The sequence below is a fragment of the Trachypithecus francoisi genome, unplaced genomic scaffold (genome assembly GCF_009764315.1).
Source record: "Trachypithecus francoisi isolate TF-2019V2 unplaced genomic scaffold, Tfra_2.0 Lachesis_group21, whole genome shotgun sequence".
Taxonomy (NCBI): domain Eukaryota; kingdom Metazoa; phylum Chordata; class Mammalia; order Primates; family Cercopithecidae; genus Trachypithecus; species Trachypithecus francoisi.
Genome location: NW_022681467.1, coordinates 5,566,284 through 5,594,107, shown reverse-complemented (window position 1 = coordinate 5,594,107; position 27,824 = coordinate 5,566,284). Strand labels below are relative to the sequence as shown.

At 41.3% G+C, this 27,824-nt stretch overlaps 1 protein-coding gene and 1 long non-coding RNA gene across 8 annotated transcripts in view; both read right to left on the bottom strand.

Annotated features, from left to right (window-relative positions):
• RALGAPA2 (Ral GTPase activating protein catalytic subunit alpha 2) overlaps positions 1–15,548 on the bottom strand; it is a 325,653-nt gene extending 310,105 nt beyond the window's left edge. For 4 of the 7 annotated variants that reach the window (XR_004431099.1, XM_033185462.1, XM_033185460.1 and 1 more), the window contains exon 1: positions 15,255–15,547. Coding sequence is in view for 6 of the 7 variants with exons in the window: in XM_033185462.1 (XP_033041353.1) it covers positions 15,255–15,360 (106 nt within the window). In the remaining variant the exon portion in view is untranslated. Of the gene's footprint in view, positions 1–15,254 lie in introns of all 7 variants that reach the window. The other 3 variants (XM_033185465.1, XM_033185461.1, XM_033185464.1) reach the window with 3 other exon arrangements.
• Positions 15,549–16,991: 1,443 nt separating this feature from the next.
• LOC117068244 lies at positions 16,992–27,518 on the bottom strand. Its single transcript, XR_004431041.1, has 3 exons — positions 27,452–27,518; positions 17,609–17,766; positions 16,992–17,399 (listed from the first exon to the last, which is right to left on the bottom strand). It is a non-coding gene; the product is annotated as an uncharacterized LOC117068244 (long non-coding RNA).
• Positions 27,519–27,824: the final 306 nt, after the last annotated feature.

The following is a 27,824-nucleotide window of genomic DNA, read 5'->3' as shown; positions in this document are numbered from 1 at the left end:
CTCACTTAAGCCTGGGAGATCAAGGCTGCAGTGAGCTGTGATCATACCACTGCACTCCAGCCTGGGTGACAGAGAGAGACCCTATCTCAAAAAAATTTTTTTAAATTAAAAAACAGAAAAATAATCCTCAAATATTATGCCCATAATCTTAAGTAGAATTTATAGAATGTCATCTAAGGTTTGCTCAATGATTTATGATTATTAGCACAAAAGTCAATGAACGTCTTGTGGTACAAATGGGCATGGGCAGAGCTACAAGCAGTTCTGTTCTGGGAGGGAATGTGCCAGAATGCCTTTCCTCTATTCCTCTACTTTCTCAGAAATATAGGAGCCAGAATGAGATTCCATCTCTAGGAACAGGACAAGTGATCCATGCTGGCCAATCACAGTACTCCATCTCCAGGAACAGGACATGGGATCCAGGCTGGCCAGTCACCGTACCTTATCTTCCTCACCCAGTGATTGGTACAGGCATGGGTACGGGCCCTAGGGGAGTGGCCACACTCCTCTCAAGGGTCACTAGCTGCCAGGACATGTCAGGCTGGCAATGCTAGGGACCATCACACCTGTACCTGGCAGAGTTGGCCTGAGAATGAAGCAGAAGTACAGAAAACAAAAACACAGAACCAAAGGTAGAGACTATTTTTCACGAAGTGGGGAGGTGGGAAAAGAGAGAGTGGATATGAGACTGAGTAAGTATCCTGACCACATCCCTGTGGACAGTCATCTCGAATGCCAAACGTTCCCTTAGACTGTTTAGTTATGTATGTCATTAAATCCCTCTTTGACTTAAGTTAGTTCAAGATGGGTTTCTGCCACTTGCAACCTAAAGTCCTAAGTATTACAAATACAAATATACTCAACATATACTACCCTTCTAGTGGAGCAGAATAACTAAGAAAAGAAAAAAAAATGCCTAGTCTGGTTAAACATATACATACAGGTGGCTGTCAAGAGCTGAGGAGAGGAGGGAATAAGGAGTGAATGCTTAATGGTTAGTTTTCCAGGGGTGATGAAAATGTTTTGGAAGAAGACAGAAGTAGCAGTTGCAAAATGCTGTTAATGTACTAAGCACCAATGAATTGTTTACTTTTAAAAGATTTTTTTTTTTTTTTTTTTTTGAGACAGAGTCTCACTCTGTTGCCCAGGCTGGAGTGCAGCGGCTCAATCTCAGCTCACTACATCCTCCACCTCCTAGGTTCAAGGTTTTTGGTTTTTGGTTTTGTTTTTTTTTTTGTTTGTTTTTTCATTTTTCTGAGATGGAGTCTCGCTCTGTCACCCAGACTGGAGTGCAGTGGCACGACCTCAGCTCACTGCAACCTCTGTATCCTGGGTTCAAGTGATTCTCTTGCCTCAGCCTCCCAAGTAGCTGGGATTACAGGCACCCACCACCACGCCCGGCTTATTTTTGTATTCTTAGTAGAGTATTTTGTATTTTTAGTTTCACCATGTTGGTCAGGCTGGCCTCGAAATCCTGACCTCAGGTGATCTGCCCACCTCAGCCTCCCAAAGTGCTGGGATTACAGGTGTGAGCCACCAAGTCTGGTCTAAAATGATTAACTTTATGTTATGTGAATTTCACCTCAATAAAAAAAATTAACATTCAAACAATGCTGCAAAGCACTTCTTGATGGCAGAATAGGCTTTTGCAAAAGAGGAAATTGGGTTAAATGGGATATACATTTTAAAGATCATTGATCTGTATTAACAAACGACTTTTCAGAAAGATTGTTCCAAGTTACAGTCCTATCAAAAGTGGAGAGAGCTCACACCATATACTGTCATCAGAGAAAAAAAGACAACAGCAGATTTGCTAATATAATGGATAAATACATTTTAATCTCTAAGTTTATATATTTACATTACTAGTGAGGAACAAACACTGAAAACGTTCTTATGGGTCTTAGCATTTGTCCATTTGCAATTTACATATACATATATTTTGAACATTTATTTACTACAATTTTTCTTGTTAATTACACATAGTTTTCTATGTATTATGTATGTAACTATTTCTCCTCTTATAAATTTCAAATATTTTTCCAGTTCATTATTTACTTTTTACTTCAGTTAAAGGTGATGTGTCTGTTTCTATATTTATTTATTTTAGGAGCAGGAAAAGAGAAAAGGAACAATTCTTTCCAAAACAAATATCTGCAATATGACACACACAGACAAAGACACAGACACATGTTGAGGAAGACTAGAGGATATTTTACTTCCACTCCAGGAGTTCAGCATAAGCTATACCACATCAAGCCTAACTAGTCAAATGCATCCTCATCTTATTAGATACTATAGAGTCCACGGAATAGAGAGAGTCTGCACTGTTTACACCAGGAATATGACCAGACAGAAATAAAACACGGTGATCCTTAACAGAAGTTGTAAAGAAGCAACGTATGTCTTCAGTTCCCCCTCTTCCATGCAGTTTTGAAAATACTATCAAATATTTCATTTAAAAATTTTTCCCAAATAACCCCATTTAAAAAATGGGCAAAGACATGAACAGATATGTCACAAAAGAAGACATACAAGCAGCCAACAAACATATAAAAAAATGCTCATCATCACGAATCATCAAAGAAATGCAAATCAAAACCACAATGAGATACCATCTCATACCAGTCAGAATGGTTATTAAATAGTTAAAAAAAAAAAAAATGACAGATGCTGCTGAGGCTGTGGAGAAAAGGGAACACTTACACACTGTTGGTGGGAATGTAAATTAGCTCAGCCACCGTGGAAGCAGTTTTGAGTTTCCCAAAGAACTTAAAAGAGAGTTACCATTTGACCCAGCAATTCCATTACTGGGTATATACCCAAAGGAAAAATAAATCAGTCCACCAGAAAAAAACACATGCACTCATATGTTCATCGCCATGCTATTTACAACAGAAAAACATGGAATCAACCCAAGTGCCCATTAGTGGTGGACTGGATAAAGAAAATGTGATACATACACACCATGGAATACTACACAGCCATAAAAAAGAATGAAATCATGTCTTCTACAGCAACATGAATGCAGCTGGAGGCCATAAACCTAAGCAAATTAATACAGGAACTGAAAACCAAATACCACATGTTCTCACTTGTAAGTGAGAGCTAAACACTGAGCACAAGGGGACATAAACATGGCAATAAGATACACTGTACACTACCTAGAGTGGGGACGGAGGGAGTGGGGTATGAGTGAAAAACAACCTATTTGGCACTATGCTCACTATGTGGATGATGGGATCCATACCCCAAACCTCAGCATCATACAACATACCCACGTAACAAACCTGCACATGTACCCCCGTACCGAAAATAAAAGTTGAAATGTAAAAAAACAATTTCCTCACTAGCTGTAACAGGTCTTTGACTGGGGGAAATGTGACTCAGCTTTGGTTTTTATAAATTTAAAACTTTACAATAATGTCTCTCTAATTTTGTTCCCATGAAGGAATATCTGGGGAATTTGCCTAAGCCTGCCCTTGCCAACAGCTCTCCAGCATTGCTGACCCTCTTTCCCCCAACCCTCATCAAGGTTTACGAACACCAATCTCTCTCCCTTTGGTCCACGGAAATAGTCCTTTCTTACATCTATTCCCCTTAGAATCCAAGAGATTGGTCTGATAATGAATGTGTGTAAACAAAGGAGATTAGAGAATTCATTTGAGAGAAACCACCACTCTTAATTCATGATCTTGAATCATTAATTTAATGTTGGAAACTTCTGACAGATGAAAACAATCTTGGGGCAGGAAGGCTTTCAGGAATTGTTTAAGCCATGATGGACCAGCTCTGCTCCCCAGTAGACTTAGATCCAGCTATTCAGAAATCACATTTTTGGTTGGTGGGTTTTTTTTTTTTAAAGTTACTTATTCTAAACTAAGACTGCAAGCTCTGGTATGCCTAGTGCTATGCACAATGTCTGGCACATAGTTTGTGTTGGACATATAACTGCTAAGTGAATAAAGAAACTTGAGCCAGCTCCCTGGGTTCAGATCCTGATTCTGCCACTAACTGGATATGTAACCTTGAACAAGGTTCCTAACCTGTCTGTATCTCAACTGTAAAACAGGGATAATGATATTCCCTATCGCATTTGGGCAGATTAAATGCATTAATAACTGTAGAAATATGTGTGGCACTGTTAAGCACATAAAAAGTACTAAATAAATATTAATTATTATTATTCCAAATAGGGGAGTAAGTTATCAAGAGAAATCAAGATGAAAAAGAAGCTGCTCAGGTTCTCTATGTACTTATCATTTAGTGGGAAAGAACACGTATAAGGCGTGAACACAAATAAATATGGTATGGGCCAGGCGCAGTGGCTCACGCCTGTAATCCCAGCACTCTGGGAGGCCAAGGCAGGCAGATCACGAGGTCAGGAGTTCAAGAACAGCCTGGCCAACATGGTGAAATCCCATCCCTACTAGTAATAAAAAAAAATTAGCTGGGCGTGATGGCACGTGCCTGTAATCCCAGCTACTGGGGAGGCTGCAGCAGAAGACTTGCTTGAACAGGGGAGGAGAAGGTTGCAGTGAGTGGAGACTGTGCCACTGCACTCCAGCCTGGGCGACAGAGCAAGACTTTGTCTCAATAAATAAATAAATAAATAAATAAGCATGGTGCGGCCAGGCGCAGTGGCTCACACCTGTAATCCCAGCACTTTGGGAGGCTGAGGTCGATGGATCACAGGGTTAGGAGTTCAAGAACAGCTTGGCCAAGATGGTGAAACCCCATCTCTACTAAAAATATGAAAATTAGCCAGCCACGGTGGCAAGTGCCTGTAATCCCAGCTACTCAGGAGGCTGAGGCAGGAGAATCACTTGAACTCAGGAGGCGGAGGTTGCAGTAAGCCAAGATCGCACCACTGCACTCTAGCCTGGGCTGCAAGACTCCATCTCAAATAAATAAATAAATAAATAAATAAATAAATAAATAAGAAAATAAGCATGGTGCAAAGTCAAAGGCCATTAATACCAAACAAAAGGTACAAAGTGCTGTGGGAATTCTGAGAAGAGATACGTTCAGGGCAAGAGGATGAAGAAAGCCCACATGGAAGATACAAAGTGTTGGCACTGTCTCCTGGAAAAACTGTAGATGGCAGGATGGACAACAGCTTCCAGGAAATGGATGGTAGATTAGTTTGGGTTCTCTGAGAAGTAGAGGCCAAGACAGGGTTAGACATGCGAGAGATTTATTGGGGAAAATGACCATGGAGGATAAATGAGAAGGAGCTGGTGACGGCAGGGAGAGGATTTAGACCACAATGCAGGTCTGACCCCTGGGAAGGGGAGTGGGGAATGAAGGAAGGTTGAGTAGGAAGAGTGTCAGACTTCAACACAGTTCTGAGAAGGTCTTAGGCCAACAGGAAGTCCTCAAGCCAAAGTGGCCCTTCAAAGGCATCTGAAGTGTGCAGGAATAGGTAGCATTAATACTCCTGCAGTGCTCAGTAATAGGCTAAGAGCTTCCCAAGGGAAACTAAGCTTTGGCTCAAAATTGGTAGATTCAGGGAGCAGCAGCTAGGGCCATCAGTCAATCATGCTCCCCACAGCAGGAGAAGCAGCACATTCTTAGGGCTCTCATAGTCAGGCACAAGCAACGTCACAAGTACCATGCTTGTACTTTCAGGCATGGCTAAGGTTCAATGAATATGTGTCATCACTTGAAATCAAACACAGTATCCATGGGCTCCTGAACTTTATCAAAAGGAATTTTTTTAACTTAACCATAATTGTAATATCAAAATTTGATTACTACTTTGTCCAGGGTCAGTGGCTCACGCCTGTAATCCCAGCACTTTGGGAGGCCGAGGTGAACTAATCACTGGAGGCGAGGATTTCAAGACCAGAATAGCCAACACGGCAAAACCTTGTCTCTACTAAAAACACAAAAATTAGCCAGGCATGGTGGAGCAAGCCTGTGATCCCAGCTACTCAGGTGGCCGAGGCATGAGAATCGCTTCAACCCAGGAGGCAGAGGTTGCAGTGAGCCGAGATTGCACCACTGAACTCCAGCCTACGTGACAAAGGGAGACTCCGTCTCAAAAAAAAAAAAAAAAAAAAAAGATTACAACTACTTTTAAAATAGCTGTGGCTTCAGTTTCTAAAACAATATAAAAGACATAAAATGGTTATGAAACATCACTTTTCTGAAAATTAAGGCTAAAACCCTGAATTGAGGATTCAGAATGAACTCAGAAACAATCTACTAAGAATCTATATGGTAAATCCTTTAAATGACATAATCTTTCTAAAATTCCTATTTTAACTTTATCAAATTCTCAATTGCTAGATTTTGCTAGTGGATTCTGGATCCTCTCACCGGAAAATGCTATTTGTATTGACACATTCAGGAGGCTTTAACTATGTAAAATAACCTGTATTGGAGACTACCTAAAACACATTCACCAATAGACATTTAATAAATTTCTTTTATAATTAATATGAACTGATTGCTTAAGGTAGTAATTTGATTAAATAAGGATATGAGAAGACATTTTGCAAAAGTGTAAACTGGTACATGAATTTGAGATATCAACAGAGTTACATTTTACATGCGGTTAAGTCACAAGAAAGGCAAAAGTAGAAAAAATTAAAATGATCCTTTAACTCTGGAGTCATACCCAGCAGGGGGATGCTCTCACAGTGAAAGGCATAAAAGAAAAAAGACTATGGGCGACACGGCGGGTTCCTATGTCCCACCTTAGGTCCACTCTGGGGCACATGGTCATTGAGTGGAAGGGCATACCACATCTGTGCGACTTAAACTGGCCTCATTCTATATAGATTTTCTGCCTTCTTAGTGAATATTTAACATAAACGTTAAATGCATTTTTCAGTCACTCCCTAAGGAAAAAAAACAAAGCCTTCCAGATAACAGATGTCCTTTTTTTAAGAGGTTATGTGGCACAGAAGAGGGAGCAAGACATATTCAAGTTCCTATCACCACGAGTGAGAAAACTGGCTCAGTAAATGACTTCACCTGTTACCTTCACAGAGGGGACAGAAGCCATGATGTGAGAACTCCCTCCCTGTCCCCATCACCCAGCACCCCATTCCTACTTCCTTCAAGTGGCCTTAGAAGAAGAGGTGTCCCTCCTGTTAAGCCTGATCTCTCACCCCAGGCTCTCAATCTCACTGCAGATCACACTGTTCTGCATTATTATCCCCCGTTTCTTCAATTTCGCTCTTTATTAGTTACTTCTATATAAACTCAAATTCCTCCAGTTCTAAAAAAATATAAAAGTCAAATCTCCATACACACAAACACCTCCATGTTAGGTGCTCTTCCAACTGCAAGACCCAGAAACATGACTCAAGCTAGTTAACATGTTACCAGTTCCTGCAACTGAGCAGCTCAGGATGGACCTGGCAAAGACACGGCCAAACTCAGGACTCATGGGCTTCCTCTCACTCTCCACCTCTCTATTGTCATTCCCTGTGAGTGTGGAATTCAATTTAAGGCACGTGCTCCCCACATGGTGGGAAAAACAAATGCCAGCAGCCCAGACTGTATCTTCAGGGCTTGCAATCCAAAGGAAGGGAGCTCTCTCTCTCCCAGCATCTAGGTTTCAAATCTCAGAGGAGAATGGGATTCTCAGACACTAAATGGGAAGAGATAGGATTTGGCTCCTCTTCTGCTTAAAACTCTTCACTGGAGTCCCAACATCTACCTACACCATAGGATAAAACACTGTGCACTTAACTCCATGGTGCTACACACCATTACCTTTGCACACGTTCCTCTCTCTATAGTACCCTCATCCCCAACTTGTCCCCCTGGTAAAATCCTTTATCCGTTATTCAAAACCTACTTCAGACCTAACCTCCCTAAAGAAGCACTGGCTGGTGTCTCCAGGAGGTCTTGCTGCTGTTCCTCCTCTGCACCTGTGCCCACCTCTATGGTTCCACCACACTCCTCAGTGCCACTCAAAACCCTCGTGGTAAATTTCATTGTTTACATGGCTATTTCTCCTACCAAACCATAAATCCTGGGCTTGTGCCTTATTAACATCTAAACACAGACTTACTTATGTCAGACATGCACGCGAACACATATGCACTCACACACTCTTTAAAACAATGCTTGTGACTTGATTTTTGTTGTTGTTGATACAGGGTCTTGTTCTGTCACCTAAGCTGGAGTGCAGTGGCATGATCAAGGTTCACTGTAGCCTTGACCTCCTGGGCCCAAGTGATCCTCCAGCCTCAGCCTCCCGAGGAGCTGGGGCCACAGCACATGCAAGCATACCCAGCTAATTTCTTCATTGTTTTGTAGAGAAGGGGTCTCACTATATTGCCCAGGCTGGTACTGAACTTCTGGGCTGATCTTCTCACTTAACTCTCACAAAGTGTTGGGATTACAGGCATGAGCAATAGCACCCAGCTTGATTTTTTTTTTAACTTCAAGGACAAGATAATTGTTTAACACATTATATTAGTTATTCTTAATTTCACAGAACAATAATTTATATGTCTTCTTTTTAAAAAGTTTTAAAATTCAAATTGAAACAATTTGTTATTTTGAAAATCAAGTTTTGTTGTTGTTTTGCGTTTTTTTTTTTGAGAGTCTTACTCTGTTGTCCAGGCTGGAGTGCAGTGGTGCGATCTCTGCTCACTACAACCTCCACCTCCCAGGTTCAAGCCATTCTCCTGCCTCAGCCTCCCAAGCAGCCATGCCTGGCTAATTTTTGTATTTTTAGTAGAGATGGTGTTTCATCATGCTGGCCAGGCTGGTCTTGAACTCCTGACCTCGTGATCTGCCCACCTCGGCCTCCTAAAGTGTTGGGATTATAGGCGTGAGCCACCGCGTCCGGCCAAGTTTTTTCTAAATAAAAAAATTATTTGTAGTTCTATCTTGACACTCAGTTTGGTAACCAAAGATCAGTACTCTAAACACCTAGTAAAAGTATTATGCCTGTCCACAAATAAAGTACTTACAAAATAAAAATCCAAATTATAAAAGTTTATAGCAAAATATTCTAGACCTACCAATTATCTCCCTTCTCAGAGTAAAAGATGGAAGCCAAACTTTTTTAGTATCTTAAACAAAACATCTGAGCTCAGACATTTACCCTATGTTCACTTTTCTCATATCAGAAGTCTAGACAACCTCAAGCCTTAGAGGCAGGGATGGTGTATTTGTGCTACATATATGTGTCCAAAGTTCCATTTACATTCCAGAGGTTATAAATGTAATTGATGAAAAAATAGCAAAGGAAGCATTATGACAAAATCACTTTCTACCAAACAAGGTCAACTGAGATAGACCATACTAAGACTGCCTGAAGAGTCTGAAATTACACCTCCCAGCTTTGTTCTAGTTGTAGAATGTCCACGTGGCATTAATGTCCATGCAAATATGTATCACCTGCTAGGCCTGCCAAGGTTACAGGGAAGGCAATGAACACTAAAACACTGGAGGAGGCTGTTTATCATCTGCCCACGCTCAAATCAAATATGATAATCCTAAGTCTCCCTAGAAAAATGCAGAAAAATGGACCAGAAAGAGAGAAGCCAACATCACAGCAACATTTTTGGGAGGCATGCAAAAATTGCTGGAGTTTTGTTTCTATGTTATCATTCATTCTACTGGATAAATATATTTTCTGATATGTAAATTTCCTTTTGAATCAGATAACTAGCAGAAGCATAACATGGCCTTCATAATCAGATGAGTCTCAGCTTTCCCACTTGCTGGCCGACAAGTAGCTATTTTCACTGAGCTTCAGTTTCCTCAGCTGAGGAGAGGAACACTTCCTTTGTTACAGTTGCAAAAAGATTCAATGAGGTCATGATGATAATAACCAATAAAACTAAACATATGATAGCATTCTATCATTTTATTAAGGTCCAGATCCCATGTCCCACACCCCTCAGACACGCCACTTGGATCTTGCCTTTTCTTAAACTCAAAATGTAGAACACCAAACTCATCTTTCCCATCCTTGCCCAGGATCCCTTCCCAATTGTTCTCACTCTGTAGATGACACTCCTATTATCCCAAATACCTACCACCAATTATCAAATTATAAAAAGGCATTTATTGGTAGTCAGATTACAGTGAAAATGGCAGCCTCAATCCTTGCTGCTAGCAGGGCCAATGGAGCAACACTTAGTAAAGCACTGTGAATCGTCATCAAATGTTCAAACCCAGCAACCTTACTTCAGTAAAATCTATTCTAAGGAAATATAGAAAAAGCTGCTCCTCAAGATGTTTACTGCAGTATTGTTTCTATCAGGAAAAGGGAAGGAAGAAAAAAAGGAAAGAAGGACGGAGAGAAAAGAACACAATTTAACAATCCAGGAAATGGTAGGCTAAATTATGGGACACGGTCTTAACAAACGGTTGTACTTAAAAATGAGAGGAACAAAACATGAAAAATGCTAACGATAAAATAAAAGACATTTAAAACTGTATGTCAATTTGTTCCTACCTAGAGAGAACTATATGACAATGCTGTGTTTTGCTCTCTTTGTATATACAGCATTTGTGAGAGATGGTTCTCTACACTGGTCCAAACCTAGGTCACAATTTGACCTGAGTCTGGCTTATGATCCCCCAGCCAGCCTCAGCTTCTGCTTGTCAGGCTACTGTTCCACTCATTCCCCAGGACCCTACCCTACCCCTGGCCTATGCAGGACACTGTGGACATCCTCTGGGCAAAGGTCCTCAGTGCTCAACACCACACCTCGCTACCGCCCCACTGGACACAGTGAAAGTCAGGCTGGTTTCCTCACCCTCCTATATCACTGCCACATTACTTCTGCCATCAGCTCTTCCATCTTCCCTTGGTTGGAATTGCCCTTCCCCTCTACTTTCCCAAATTCTAACCTTGCTCTGTTCAGTGTGCAGCCACTAGTGACATATGACTAATGAGCACCTGAAACACAGCTAGTGTGAACCGATATGTGCTGTAAATATACAATATACAATGAATTCCAAAAACTTTGTATGAAAAAAAGATGTAAAAATACTGATAGCATTTTATATTGATTACCTGCAGATATAATATATGTTAGAAACATGGACTTCAATAAAATGCACTATTAAAATTAATTTCATCTGATTCTTTTTACTTTTTAACATGTAGTCACTAAAAAAGATTAAAATTGCACATATGGCTCACATTATATTTCTATATAATATAAAATATAGTTCTAGTTCTACAGAACTAGTCTAACCATTCTTTGGAGCCCAGCATAAGTAAAACGTTGATATGATTTGGCTGTGTCCTCATCCAAACCTCACCTGGAATTGTAATAATCCCCATATGTCGAGGGCTGGGCCGGCTGGAGATAACTCAGTCATGAGGGTGGCTTTCCCCATACTGTTCTCAGGGTAGTGAATAAATCTCACAAGATCTGATGGTTTGATAAATGGGAGCTCCCCTGCACAAGCTCTCTTGCCTGCCACTATGGAAGACATGACTTTGCTTCTCATTCACCTTCTGCCATGATTGTGAGGCCTCCTGAGGCATATGGAACTGTGAGTCAGTCAAACCTCTTTCCTTTATAAATTACCCAGTCTCGGGTATGTCTTCATTAGCAGCGTGAGAACAGATGACTACAAACCTCCTTAAAGATGCCCTTATTTTTGTGACATTCTTAATTATCTCTTTTGTTCTTTGAAATCCTATAATGGATTCTACCATATACCCGACCATCTAATTACATAACACACCATAAATTTACTATTATTTTGTATCTGTTCTTCTCACTATATCAATGCCATTTCTATATCCTAATCTGGGACTCAAAGTAAACACTCAACTTTTAATTAGACACACTATCTGGCCAGGCATGGTGGCTCATGCCTGTAAGCCCAACACTTTGGGAGGCTGAAGTGGAAGGATTGTTTGAGTCTGTGAGTTCAAGACCAGCCTGAGCAACATGGCAAAACCCCGTCTCTACAAAAAATATAAAAATCTGGCAGGGCGTGGCGGCTCACACCTGTAATCCCAGCACTTTGGGAGGCCGAGTCGGGCAGATCACCTGAAGCCAGGAGTTCAAGACCAGCCTGGCCAACACGGTGAAACCCTCTGTCTACTAAAAACACAAAAATTAGCCAGGCCCAGTGGTACACACCTGTAATCCCAGCTACTCAGGAGGCTGAGGCATGAGAATCACTTGAACCCCGGAGGCGGAGGTTGCAGTGAGCCAAGATGGCACCACTGCACTCCAGCCTGGGTGACAGAGTGAGACTCCATTTCAAAAAAAAAAAAAATGAGCCTAGTGTAGTGGTGCATGCCTGTAGTCCCAGCTACTCCGGGGGCTGAAGTGGGAGATTACTTGAGCCAGGGAGGCCAAGGCTGTAGTAGTTGAGCCCAGGTCAAACTACTGCACCCCAGCCTGGACAACAGAGCAAGACCCTGTTAAAAAAAAAAAGACAGGGAATCTTTGCTGGAGCAATACGGTAATACAGAGGGTTTTGTGGTTTTTTGTTTTGTCAACAGTGTAGGGAGAACTAGAAGTCACAGGACCTAACTGTTCTTTGTTCTTCCTCTAACATAAGTAAAATCTGCTCCATGTCTTGACACAATGTGTCAAACTGGCCTGTGCCTCAGTTTACCCCTCTGTAAAATAAAGTTAATCATACCAGACCAGTCTATAATATATAGCCAGGCCAAAGTATCTACATCCAAATGGGAGTTATTACCATGACACTAAGAAATACTCTACTTCCACAACTAATTTTATGTTTCTCACCCAGTTGTTTTAAATACAGACTACTTTTTAGGAAAGAGAACAAATCCATCACTGGTATCAAAAATAAGAAAGACCGAGAAAAATTACCTATCAAAATACTTGTCCAATCCTATTAATGGTGGGAGATATGTTGGGAAAGGAAACTGTTAAAGGTCTACTTCAAGCTGAAGTCATTTATTCATCATACTCACAATCATCCTTGAAAAGGCAAACATTACCATACCCATTTTACAGAGCAAAGAAACCAAGGTTCAAAGACAGGCTACGTAACTAGCTCAAGTCATGAAGCTGTAGGCAGCAGGGACAGGCTGCAAATACCCAAGTCAGTGGCATAATCTTTGTATACTTAAAAAAAAAATCACTGTTATCACTTCAAGATAAAATATATGAAAAGAAAAGTGTCATATAAATACACACATAAAAATACAATAGTAATTACTATTCATTTCTTTCAAATAGTTTCCTTGATCTTGGCTTAATTCCTAACTTTTAGTTCAAGAGGCCTTTGTTTTCTAAGCAGACTTCTTTTTGAGTAGCAACCAAATAGAATATGGGATTAGGTAGGAACTAGTGCATTAATGTACTATTTCTGAAGTCCTGAATAAATCACAGGAGCAAGTGAAAGTTTACATTAAATATTATGACTAGAACTCCTCAGACACATTTTACAAAAATCTAGTCCCTACAAAGATCACAGTAATAAACAAAGCAAACTGCGCCACTCCTCCCACAAGTATATCAACAAAAATCATACACCTAAGGAAATATAAAAGAACCTCTCCATGTTACAAAACAGAGGTCATGATGAGTTCCCGGAAATGATAAAAGAAAGTTCCCTAAAATAAGAAACTACACCTTAGAGTGAACTACAATTCCACAAACTTGAAAAGAAACAACTTTCTCAGAATAGGAACAATGTACAGTGTGCTAAGAAGTAACCTGATCTAGGTTTACTTGATTCTGCCTTTATAAAATGTAGCCAACTTAATCTTGCAGACCTGGACAGAACAAAAGTGTAAATGCTAAAGCACAGAAAAAGGCTCAAAGTATCAAATGCTTCAAAACACAGCTCAACTCTCCTTTATCAAAAATGTCCCTGCAGTAGGTGTTAATCAGTCACTACTAGGAACTCCACACAATGCAACCTGTGTATTGTGCAACCTGTGAGTGCATGGTATCTACAGGAAGTAGAAAATTCAGTTTATCAAGAACACCACACTTCACTCTCAAAAGTCTTGAAAACGAATCCCTGTAACAGTAACTAATTTACATTTCATTTCAAACTGAACAAGTCAGTGTAACCTCAAGGAATGTGAGACTGTGAATAACTTCACTTGGCCAAATCAGGTGTGGTTTGGTTTGGCTTGGGTTCTTTTCCCCCTCAGAGGTAGAATATAAATAGAAATAATCAGCAACTTCTGATCTCATGAACAAGATCTTTATTTAAAATCCTCACATGTTAAATCATTTTATGCAATATTCTTTCAAGTGACAGACACATTAGCACTAGGCAATTTTTGTGAATTTTAGGACTAAAAGACACCTAGAAGAAACATAAGGCGTTCTTTCCTTCGCCACCAAAAACACAGGCAAGTGTATCTATAGACAGCAAAGGTGTTTTCATCCTAAAGAAAAGACTTAGGAGGCAAAAAATACAGAAAACAAAACATAGCCTAGGCGAACCAGCTACAGATCACATGCAGCAGGTGACAGGAAGCCTTGTGGACACCTCACACCCACAGGGGTGAGCTTCATCACAGGTCAACTCCAAGCCCACCTGAGCTCCTCAGAACTTCCACCCGGCAGGCCATAAACCAGAAGGTGGCAGACACCATCACTGTCACGCCGGTAATAAAGGAGAAGCAGCCTCCCTAAACCCAAAAAAACCACCCCTCTCTCCAAGCAGGAAGAGAAGGCCCCTTCACTCCAAGGACACAAAGAAACTGAAGCAGCCAAACCCAAAATAAAAATTAAATTTAAAAAGCAGCATGGGAAAACAGATGATAAATCTGAGCTGGGATCACTTGGAATCTCAGTCTATTTGGGGTCTCACACTCAAAAGTAAAAATAAAATTTAAAAGGAGGATGACAGAGACGAGAGCCCAATTAGGTCTGTGCTGGGTTCACTTGGGGTCTCGGTCTACTTAGAGTCTCAGACTCAAAAATAAAATTTTAAAAATGAAAGGGGGAGGTGACAGTTCAATGTGTGCGCGTGATGACCACTTGGGATCCAGTTCACTTGCTGGGAGGAGAGGGGACAGGTACCTCTGCGCCCGGCCTCCAGGTTCTCCGGGAGCGCAGGCGCCCAGCGAGAATCTGGGCTAAGTTTAACTCGAGGGCGACTGGAGCAGTGCCCGAGGGCCAGGCTGCGGCTTTCCGGAAACAAAGCCCCGGGGGTCCAAGCCCAGATCCAGGGAAGGGGGTCGGACGCCCACCTATCCCCCTCCCCAGCCTCCCAGCCACCGACCCCTGCCCAGAAGGGCGCCCTCCCAGCAGGTGCCCCTACCCCGGTGCCCCGACCCCCGCGCCCGGCGCGCGCCTCACCCAGCAGCGCCCGCAGGTGCTTCAGGCGGGTCAGCACGTCCTTCTTCGGGTCCAGCACCTTCTGGGTGGACTTCTTCACATCCCCGTGGCTCCTTCGGGAGAACATCCCGCGGCAGGAAGCCCGGGCCCCGCCGGCGGGGCAGTAGGCGCCTGCGCCACGCGAATCAAAGCATAGGGTCGAGGCCGGCGCGTGTCGCGCGGGCCACTCGCCGCCCCCAGGCCGGCTGCTGCCGCCGCTGCCGCCACCGCCGCTGCCTCAGCTGTGGCTCCAGGAAGGAGGGGCGGGCCGGTCACGGCGAGGGGCGGGGCAGGAAGGCGGTGTCGACGCGGAACCGAAGGCCCCGCCCCGCGGGAGGTGCCGGTCGGCCCCTTGGGCGCTACGTACGCGCACACAGCCCAAACTCTCCTCGCGGGACACTAGCCCGTCCGCGCCAAAACTTACTTAGAGGGGACGCGCTCAGAGTGCCGAAGAGGCGCCTCGAATCACAAACGAGCTGCTTTCACGCACACGTTGTACTACAAATCCCGAGATGCACCGCGAGACAGTCCTCCAATCAGGCTGGCGGCCTTCAGCACGATGGGAGTCAATGGACTGGCATTGGGCACGTCGCCCCGCCCTGCCGCGGGCCGCAAGTGCTCCTGGGAAATGAAGTTCTCCAGCGGGCGACGCGCTGTGACCTCCTTTCCAGAGTCGCCGAAGCTCAGGGCGGCCTCTGCCCGCCTTCTGCCCCGGCAGCCTAGATCGTCCGTAGCGTCACTCTATCTCCTGCGCGCCCATTCTATTTTCCTCTAGTGCAACGTGAACCGCGCACACACACATACACACACAAATCTCAGTGAGAAAAGTGTCAAGGCTTTTCAAGTGCAAACTATTTTTAGGTTTAGCTTCTGGATTCCCACCAGGGAACGAGTCGAAGCCCCTCTGACAGTGCCAAAATCGCAGCTCTAATTTCACACTAAGATGAGTGGCTTTGGCACTAAGGAAGAGCGTGCCCCGGTGAGGAGTTCAGCCGGCCCCTTGGTTCCTGGAACCTAACCTCACTTGGGGTATGGAGGTCGCTCGCTCAGAGGGCTCCTTGGGATTCTTGCCTGTTTGTAGGAAGGGTGTGGTTATCTGTGTTGTGCAAGCCACATGGCGATCCAGTAGCAGAACCAGAAATAGAACCTGAGGGATGTGACTCAGGCCTGTATACTTTTTAAAGCCAGGCGCCTATTCCCTGGGGCAAGACTTTGAGCTGGAAGATGGTCAGGAGATTTCTTACATTGTAGGATTGTATAGTGGCATCCGGATCCCGCAAGTTTTGACATCCTTTCAGCTTTTTCAGCAAGTACTTAAGGTAGAATCACGTGGTTTCCATCCAAATTGGGACAACACAACTGTCTTTTTCTCCTCTAGCTGAACTATAACTTGAGGGAAGAGACAAAGATTTACAGACCTTTGTATCTCCATCCCTGAGCACAGTATTTGGCCTGTAGGGTCACTCAATAAAAGTTCATTAAATGAAATACAATAAAAAGCTAAAGTAGTCCTACATATTTCAACCAGGCAGGCAAAAAGAAAAAAAAAACTCACAGTTTTAGAGCATCTCTCTATTTTTAGACTCATGTAATATTCCTTTGTATGGACACATTCAGCAATAAAAAAGAACAGGCTACTGATAAACCCAATAGCATGGATCACTCTCAGACCCAGAGATGAAAGCCCCATGTTCAAGATGATGGCAGAGCGGCCCTACCAGCCTGAGTTCCCAGATGACAACACACATCAGGACCACAAACCTCCAAAAGTGCTACAAGAGAGCAAAATAATGTCTTATCTTAAGTCAAGGCATTTTGAGAATCTTTGTTACAGCAGTTGAGCTTGTATCTGATTACACATAGTAAATCACAATGTTCATTGCCCAATTCCTTTAGGAGAAGGTACCTTTCCTTACATTGACTGAAAAAATAGATATGCTTGTCTTAGGAAACTCCTTTTTTTTTCTTTTATTGCAAAGCAAGCTGCCATCATCATCAAACATTTATTCAGCACCTCCAATGTGTGAGGCATGATTCTAAACCTTGGAGATAAAAGATGTATAAGGTGCACACCTTCCTGACCTCCAATGCTTCCAATCCAGTTGAGGAGGCTGAGCGATTAGATACCTATGGGAATAAATGACAGTGTACAGTGAACATGTGATACTGTCAAGCTTGGTAATGCCAGAAACAGGCATCTGTGCATATAGATTCATCTCACCCATCATATCTAGCCTTTACCCAGTAATGAAAATGTAGAACTCCAAATCTTCTCTTAAAAAGGAAGAAATATATAGTATTATTATCTTGGTACTTTTTCACCCACATGCACGTACCATATGGCTCTTCTTATTTTCTGTTGTTCTTTCTAAATTCATTCCTGCTGGGCTGTGAACCCTTTGAGGGCTTCACTTGCTTTGTACTGAATTCTTTATCCCTGGAGTTATAGAGTGCCAAGTGTTATGCAGACATTAAGTGTTGTTGAATAAATGTCCTACGGTAATCAGCAAATAAGAACAATGAGATCAAAAGTTTAAAACTTGCAATGCAAATTAAAACTGCTCTGAAATACCATTTGAATTAGAAAAAGCAAACAAGCAAACAAAAAACCTCCACAGAGACAAGGTGTGATAACACACTCTGGTCTGGTGGTAAAGCTATAGAAAACATAACTGGTAGAAATGTTAGATGCTACAACTCCTGTGGAAGGAAATTTGGCAAAAATAAATATTTGTCTTTTGACCCAGAATTTCAATTTCTTTTTTTTTTTTTCAGAGATGAAGTCTGGCTCTGTCACCCAGACTGGAGTGCAGTGGCGCTATCTCACCAGGTTCAAGCAATTCTCCTGCCTCAGTCTCCCAAGTAACTGGGATTACCAGGCATGCACAAACACAGCTGGCTAATTTTTTTGTATTTTTAGTGGAGACGGGGTTTTGTCATATTGGCCAGGCTGGTCTTGAACACCTGACCTCAGGTGATCCGTGGGCTTTGGCCTCCCAAGGTTTTTTTTTTTTTTTTCCTTTTCCTTTTGACAGTCTTGCTCTGTCCCCCAGGCTGGAGTGCAGTGGTGTGATTTTAGCTCTCTGCAACTTCTCCCCCCCAGGTTCAAGCGATTCTCCTGCCTCAGCCTCCTGAGTAGCTGGGATTGCAGGCACGCGCCACCATGCCTGGCTAATTTTTGTACTTTTAGTAGAGACAGGGTTTCACCATGTTGGCCAGGCTGTTCTTGAACGCCTGACCTCAAGTGATCCACGGGCCTCAGCCTCCCAAAATGCTGGGATTACAAGTGTGAACCACCACACCCAGCCAGAATTTTGACTTCTAAGAATCTACCCTGCAGATATTATAATATATAACACTGGAAGGATTTTTTAAAAAACCCTAACATTAATGCCTACCTAAGTGGGATGGAGGATGAGGTGGAAAGGACTCAGTGTCCTCTCTGAGTATACCTTTTTATATTTTTTTCACTTTGAGTCATATAAATGTTTTACATATTCAAAAATTGAAACAGAAAAAGACAAGCCTGAAAATAAAAAATAAACAGAAAAAATAAACCTAACAATATATGTAATTGGTAGCATAACTCTATGGAGAAATAAATATAAAACCATGCGTGGAAGCGTATTCCTTTCAGTACTATTTATAATAGCCAATGTAGTAGGCTGAACAGTGCCCACCCTTCCCCCACAAAAGATATGTCTATGTCCTAATCCCTGAAAACTGTGACTGAGACTTTAATTGGTAAAAGGATCTTTGCAGATATAATAAGATCCTCGGTTATCTGGGTAGACCCTAAACCCAATGACAAATGTCCTTGTAAGAAACAAAAGAAGTGAAAACATAGAAACAAAGGAGAAGGCCACATGAAGGCCAAGGTAGAGATTGAAGTTATGGAGCCACAAACAAAAAGACCCTTATAGCCCAGAGAAACTGGAAGAGGCACGAAAGGATTCCCCCCTGGAGTCTTCCAGAGGAAGCCCAACACCTTAATTTCAGACTTCAGGATTCCAGAACTGTGAGAAAATAAATTTCTGTTGTTTTTAAGTCACCCAATTTTTGGTAATCTGTTGCAGCCATCCTAGAAAACAAGAGCTACCAGATACCAGAGAGAACCCTGTGATTGTCTAATAAGGTGTTTATATACACATACTTCTATAAGTGGCTAATTTAATCCAGTTCATCCACACAGTGTAGCACTATGGAGTACTATGCAGCTGTTTAAAAATAATGAGAAAATTTCCTGTGTACTGATTTGACACAATTTTCCAGGTACATTGTTAAATATAAAAGGAGCAGAATATTAAAACTATTTTTTTCAAAAAGAAACACTGGAAGGATAAATAAAAAGCTAACATTAATTCCTACCTAAGTGGGATGGAGGATGAGGTGGAAAGGAATAAAACAGGGTCCTCTCTGAGTATACCTTTTTATATATTTTTTTCACTTTTGAACCATATAAATGTTTTACATATTCAAAAATTAAAATAGAAAAAGACAAACCTGAAAATCAAAAATAAATGAAAAAATAAACTCAACCATATGTTATTAGTAGCATAACTATATAGAGAAAATAATTATCTCAAGAGATTTTTGAAAACAGTATTCTGATTGTGCCTCCTTGGAGGGACATATTCTAAGGGCAAAAAGACCTGCAAAGAATTAATAATTACTATTAAGAACCAAGATTTTCAGAGTAAGAGAAAGGAGATACAAAAATATCACATCAAAGAAAATGTGAAAACTCTGTAATACTAGATTTTACTTCAAATATCTATTTGAACTCACAATTTGAAAATACACACGTGTTGGCCGGGCATGGTGGTTCACACCTGTAATCCCAGCACTTTCGGAGGCCAAGGTAGGTGGATCATGATGTCAGGAGATTGAGACTATGCTGGGCAACATGGTGAAACCCTGTCTCTACTACAAATACAAAAATTAGCTGGGTATGGTGGTGCATGCCTGTAATCCCAGCTACTGGGGAGGCTGAGGCAGGAGAATCATTTGAACCAGGAAGTCAGAGGTTGCAGTGAGCCAAGATGGCACCACTGCACTCTAGTCTGGCAATGAAGCGAGACTCCATCTAAAAACAAAAACAAAAAACAAAAAACACGTGTCAAGGTCATACATGAATGAAATGAATGAATAAAAAGAAGGCATACATTCTTTTCTATACAGATATTGGCTGGATGCAGTGGCCCATGCCTGTAACCCCAGCACTTTGGGAGGTCGAGGCAGATGGATCTCTTGAGGTCAGGAGTTCGAGATCAGCCTGGCCAACATGGTGAAACCCCGTCTCTACGGAAAATACAAAAATTAGCCAGGCGTGGTGGCACGCACCTGTAATCCCAGCTACTTGGAAGGCTGAGGCTGGATTGCTTGAACTGGGAGGCAGAGGTTGCAGTGAGCCGAGAACACGCCACTGCACTCCAACCTGGTCCACAGAGTGATACTTCATATCAAAAAAAAAAAAAAAAAAGAAAGAAAGAAAGAAAGAAAAAAGCAGATATGCAGTTGTCCAACAATATTTATAAAAAGACTTTCTTTTTTTTTTTTTTTTGAGATGGTGTCTTCCTCCGTTGCCCAGGCTGGAGTGCAGTGGCGCGATCTCGGCTCACTGCAAGCTCCGCCTCCTGGGTTCACACCATTCTCCTGCCTCAGCCTCCCGAGTAGCTGGGACTACAGGTGCCCATCACCATGCCCAGCTAATTTTTGTATTTTTAGTAGAGATGGAGTTTCACTGTGTTAGCCAGGATGGTCTCAATCTCCTGACCTCATGATCTGCCCACCTCAGTCTCCCGAAGTGCTAGGATTATAGGCGTGAGTCACTGCGCCTGGCCTATAAAAAGACTTTCTTTCCCATATTGAATTAACTTGGAGCATTGATCAGTTATCAATCAACTGTGTATGTATCTACTTCTGGATTCCCAGGGGTTCTGTTTCATTGATACAGTTGCTTAACCCTAGACCATTACCCCTCTGTCTTAAGCTTTATTGAAAGTCTTGATTTCAGGTAATGTATATTATCTTTGTTCAAGATTATTTTGGTTATCTAGGTCCTCTGCAGTTTCATATAAAGTTTAGAATCAGTTTGCTTATTTCCTTAAAAAAAAAAAATCTGCTGTGTGTTCTAGTTCTTCTGATCTCTGTAAGTGCCTAGAAGCAATCATCCCCAGTGGTAATGAGATATTGGTTTCCAAATACCATTCTCCATCCTAAGTAATCACGGTTCTTTTTGTTTTTTAATGAATTTTTTTTTTTTTAAATAGAGAGAGGGTTTTGTCATGTTGCCCAGACTGGTCTCAAACTCCTTGACTCAAGCAATCTGCACACCTCGGCCTCCCAAAATGCTAGAATTACAGGTGTGAGCCACCACACACAGCCATAATCAGAGTTCTTTAGAAAAATGGCTGATTCCAGGTCTGGAGCAAGGAAAATATAGGGAATACATAAAACTGTACTCAAAGGTCAACGGGAAAGACTCAAAACAAAGGAGTCTATAGCCAAATGTGTGATAATTTGATCGTCAAAAAGAATAATGACTGTGATTTATCGTAAATAAAAATTCAGTCCTAGCATGATGGCTCACACCAGTAAACCCAACACTTTGGGAGGCTGAGGCAAGAAGATCACTTGAGCCCAGGAGTTTGAGACTGAACTGGACAACATAGGAAGACCCTGTCTCTCCATAAAATAAAATTTTTAAATGTAATACATACATAAATAAAAATTCGGGAATTTATAATTATATTCAAAAGACTTTATTTATTTATTTATTTATTTATTTATTTTTTAAACGTAGTCTTGTTCTGTGGCTCAGGCTGGAGTGCAGTGGCATGATCTCGGCTCACTGCAAGCTCCACCTCCCGGGTTCACACCGTTCTCCTGCCTCAGCCTCTCGGGTAGCTGGGACTACAGGTGGCTGCCACCACGCCCAGCTAATTTTTTTTTTTTTTTTGTATTTTTAGTAGAGACAGGGTTTCACTGTGTTAGCCAGGATGGTCTCAATCTCCTGACCTCATGATCCACCCACCTCAGCCTCCCAAAGTGCTGGGATTACAGGTATGAGCCAGCCACCTCGCCTGGCCTCAAAAGACTTTTTAAATTTACTAGGTAAATATTTCAAGCAGAGGACATTTCTTATACCTTTGTTGATTTCAATAGACTTTCATCTGGCTAAAATCTCTTCTCAGTAACAAGTTGGAAACTTGACTTGAATCTGGGTGTGTACTTTAAGATCCTAATCAGACAGGCGCAGTGACTCACACCAACACTTTGAGAGACTGGGGTAGGAGGATCATTTGAGCTCAGGAGTTCAAGACCAGACTGGGTAATATAATGAGACCCCTATCTCTACAAAAAATATCAAAAATTTAAAAAAATTAGCTACTCGGGAGGCTGAGGCAGGTGGCTTGCTTGAGCCTGAGGTGCAGTGAGCCATGATCCCACCACTGCACACCAGCCTGTGGGACAGAGCAAGACATTGTCTCAAAATAAAAAAGCAAGTAACAAAGAAAAAGAAAAAAGTTCCTAACCACAGGACAGTGCAAAGATTTGTCATCTTCTGTCTTCATCACATACCAGAGAAGTATCATGCTTTCCTGATAACACCAAATTGGATTTGATTGTTCAGGAAAACAGTAAACATGACAAAGTAAGCAAAACGGGATGAGAGCTCAAGAAGGCCTCAATTCATTCATCAAATCTTCAATTTATTCATCACTAAACTCATCAATACCTGATGTTGTCTGGAGTAAAATTTCAGATGTTTTGTTTCTGCGTATAAATTCACACCAACGAAGAGTTATTGCTATGGCTAAATTGTGATGACCACAGTTTTGCAATTTCCCATTCTTTTCTATTGTACTGAAAATTGGTCTTTCAAGGCCTTATGTGACAACTGCAACCTGGATAATCTTTGAGATTAAATATTTGTCAAACAACTCTATAATTCATTGTTGCCAGGCTTGTGCCCATCACAGCGCCAGAGTCAACATTCAATCAATAATTGTTGAATGAATAAATTCATTCACTTACTTGCTCATTAATATCTCAGTATTGTAATTAGGGAATGTGTTCAGTACAATGTTTTCAAATTAATTAAATTTTTATGCACCTAAATTTTAAAATTCTACTCTTCTTTTCCTAGAACTTTTTCTGAAAGATGCCTTGGGCTTCCTGTCTGCTTAAGCAAATTACTCATCATTTGTGAAACCATAATGTATCCTTCCCCTCCCCACTCCAACCCCCTCTATCTTTTTCTAAATTGTTGTTACTACTTGCAACAAGGGAGAAATGCCTGGTAGGTCCTCCCCATCTAATGTCAACCATCTCTTTCCCAAACACTCAATCACTGCTATCGCAGACAATTTGTTTGCCTTTTTAACTTCAATAATTGGAATCATTCTAGATGCACAGTACTTTAAGCACTGTAGTTTCCAGATAACCTAAAAGTTACTGGATGAGGCACAGTGGCTCATGTCTGTAATCCCAGCACTTTGGGAGCCTGAAGCAGGAGATCACTTGAAACCAAGAATTCAAGACCAGCCTGGACAACTTAGCAAGGCTCCACCTGTACAAAAAAATGAAAAATTAGTTGGGCAAGGTAGCATGCACCTGTAGCCCTAGTTACTTGAGAGGCTGAGGTACGAGGATCACTTGAGTCCAGGACTTTGACGGCGCATTGAGGTATGATCGTGCCACTGCACTCCAGCCTGGGTGACAGAGCAAAAATTTTGTCTCTAAAAAAATAAAAAATTATATAAAAATAAATTAAAAGATCTTGTGGCATGTGTGTTTGTGAGTTTCTCAGGTAAAACATGGCTAAAAGCATACAGAGTGAGTGGAGAAAAAAGACGCAGCCTGAAAAGAGAAAAAAGAATGTCCCAGAGGAGCTTAGCAGGCTTAAAAATATTCTCCAAGTAGACAGTGATGTCTTAACGAAAGACGTTCAAGATAGCAACTGTGATGGTGCCCAAACATTGACATGGGCTGGGTGCAGTGGTTCAGGCCCGTAATCCCAGCAGTTTAGGAGGCCAAGGTTGGAGGATTTCTTGAGGCTGGGAGTTGGAGACCAGCCTGGGCAACATGGCAAGACCCTGTCTCTACAAAAAGTTAAGAGAATTAACGGGGTGTGGTGGTGCGCTCCTGTAGTCCCAGTTACCAGAAGTCTGAAGAAGGAGGATCACCTGAGCCCAGGAGTTCAAGGCTGCAGTGAACAATGATGGCGCCACTGCACTCCAGCCTGAGTGATCCTGTCTCAAAAAAGAAAGAAAGAAAGAGAGAGGAGAAAAGAAAGAAAGAAAGAAAATACAATGTCAGATAAAAGATGAAAACGATGAAATGAAAATGGAAACTGAGATTAAGAGAAACAAAAAGACTTCTAGACCAGAATGGACAGTACCCAATATGGATTAACCAAAGGCAAAGCAAGATAAAAGGAAGGGGAAAAGCAAACCAAATGCAGTGAAGGCAGAGAAGGGTTTGGTCTGGTAGACCCTTAAAAATTTGGGGCTGGGGCTGGGCACCATAGCTCATGTCTGTAATTACAACATTTTGGGAGGCCTAGACCGGCAGATTGCTTTGAGCTCAGGAGTTAGACACCAGCCTGGGCAACATGGTGAAACCCCATCTCTACAAAAAATTACAAAAGAAATTAGCCAGGCTTGGTGATGCGCACCTGTAGTCCCAGCTAGTTGGGAGGCTGAGGCAGAAGAATCGATTGCACCCAGGAGGTTGCAGTGAGTTGATTGAGATCATGCCACTACACTCCAGCCTGGGTGACAGAGCAAGATCCTATTCTAAAACAAATAAACAAAAATTTGGAAAATGCCATGAGACAGATGATTGAGTAGAATGTATACAAATGCATACTTTGATTTCAGCTCCCACCAAATGAAAACTATTTCTTTTCATATTTTAACTTGGCTTTTTTATTGAATTCAAACCCAACGTAACTCCTCAGGTTTGTTTTGGGAACCTGAATAAAATATTTTCTTTGGTGCATGAAAACCACACTGATATTTTAATTGGATGCTACTCAATATTCAGGTATCAAGCATCAAAGTTCTGTCAAGTATTAATTGTTGTAATTGTCTTTACAACTAAGTAATTATAGTCAGGAAAAATAAAACAATGATGTACTGACAAATTTTCTTAACTCAGATTTAAAGAAAGCTGTTATGTAAGCATATCAGTTATTTTAAAAAAGCAAAGAAGTTATAAAAATATAACATTTTGGGAGACCGAGGCAGATAGAGAACTTGAGGTTAGGAGTTCAAGACCAACCTGCCCAACATGATGAAACCCTGTCTCTACTAAAAATACAAAAAGTAGCCAGGCGTGGTGGTGCATGCCTATAATCCCGGCTACTCAGGAGACTGAGGCAGGAGAATCGCTTGAACCCAGAAGGCGGAAGTTGCAGTGAGCTGAGATCGCACCACTGCAATCCAATCTGGGGGATGGGGCGAGACTCCGTCTCAAAAATAATAATAATAATATAACATTAGTGGATCTTATAAACAATGCTTGTGTGGAGTTTTGATTCTGTATAATTCAGAATAAAAAATAAATTTCAAAAATACATTAAAAGTTGCTGCATTTTATTTTTCGATTTTTCTTTCATCAGAGAGTTTTTTTAGCTTGGGAGGATTTACTTTTTCAGACTGACAAAAATATCTTGTGCTTGCATGTTAATCCCAATTATCATGAATATTATGTTAATTTGAATGTGTGGGAAAATTCCATTTTTAGCCACAAATTTTCCTATTGGGTAAGCTCATTGTGTCTGTCCTTAGGAGCAAGATCTTTTAGGATGTCATGCATGCTGTGTCCTCATCTGGATGCCACTTTGCAATCTGATTTTCTTTTTGCTTTTTCTTTTCTATTTTAAACAAGGCCTCCCTCTGTCACCCACGCTAGAGTGTAGCGGCATGATTGTAGCTCACTGCAGCCTCAAAATCCTGGGCTCCAGTGAGCCTCCCACCTCAGCCTCCCAAAGCACTGGAACTAGAGATGTGAGCATTTGATCCTTGTTTTCTATAAAACAGAAACTATAGTCCAATAAATTCAAGGTTTTTTCTTATATCAGCTTCACCTTGAAATTTTGATCTAATATCTCCTCAATATCTATGTTGTGTCTGAGAGTATATACCTACCTAAAATTCCTAAGAAAGAAAGGACAATAACACTTCATAAGAATGATACCCTTGACTGGGCACCATTGCTCATGCCTGTAATCCCAGCACTTTTGGAGGCTGAGGTGGGCGGATCACCTGCGGTCAGGAGTTAGAGACCAGCCTGATCAACACAAAGAAACTCCATCTCGAATAAAAATACAAAATTAGCCGAGTATGGTGGCGCATGCCTGTAATCCCAGCTACTCGAGAGGCTGAGGCAGGAGAACCACTTGAACCCAGGAGGCAGAGGTTGCAGTGAGCCAAGGTCACACCATTGCCTTCCAGCCTGGGCAACAACAGGGAAACTCCATCTCAAAAAAAAAAAAAAAAAAAAAAAAAAAAAAAGAATGAGACCCTAATGTCTCTCTTTTCCAGATGGTACTATATCTGTATACACTTAAAATATATTTTATCTCCAAAAATATCTCCTATTAGCTTACTTTATAACAGGAAACTACTAGTTTTTTTTCTTTCCAAATATCTGTCAAGCAAGAAAATTTAATACTTTAAACTTGACTATAAATCATTTTATATGAGAATATCTCTTAAGGCAGACTTTTAAAAGTTTTTGAAAATGTACTAGCCATTTTGACATGTCTGATGGATGCCTGGTAACAGAGTAATGCCTGAGGGAAAAGAAAACCAATCATTTTTCTAAATTTATTCAAGCAGATGTATTCACAGCTGTACATTTCAACCACAATGTCATCTGCTTTGGATATATTTTCATTTTTTAATCATCAGAGCAGTGTCAATATATCAGCACTGAATCATGGACATACATCAACATTAGAAAAATATAACCCCAAGGGTACATACCATGAGAACATTTATAAGTAAAAAAAAAAAAAAAAAAATCTTTGAATGATAATGTTGGGAAAATCAGGAATCGTGGAAACTGTCTAAGCAGTAAATAAGACTGAATAGAAGACGATTCACAAAGTCTAGAGAGAGATGACGTTACACAAGGTGAGGAGTCTGCAAAAGTTTGTTCATTACCTCACACTGTCCCTGGTAGACAAGGTGCCACCATTAGGTTTAATATTAGATAAGATGTTCTCCTTGATTTAGAACTGGGTGTTAGATTTTCTAAAAACAAAAACAGATAATGGAATGTCAACGAAAACTATTCATTCAAAATGGAGACATTCATCACATAGTTTGTTTTATTTGGTAATTCCTATAATTTTCTAGAAAAAAATCTCAAAGTAATTCTTGGGAAACATAGTAATTGTTGGGAAACATAATACAATAATACAAATTTTTTACTAATCCAAATATGAATCCACATATATGTCTTAAACTGAGACTCTTTTTACCTGGTGTTTCAGACAGAATCCTTAGTTGTAAGCAACATAAATTAGCTTTTTAA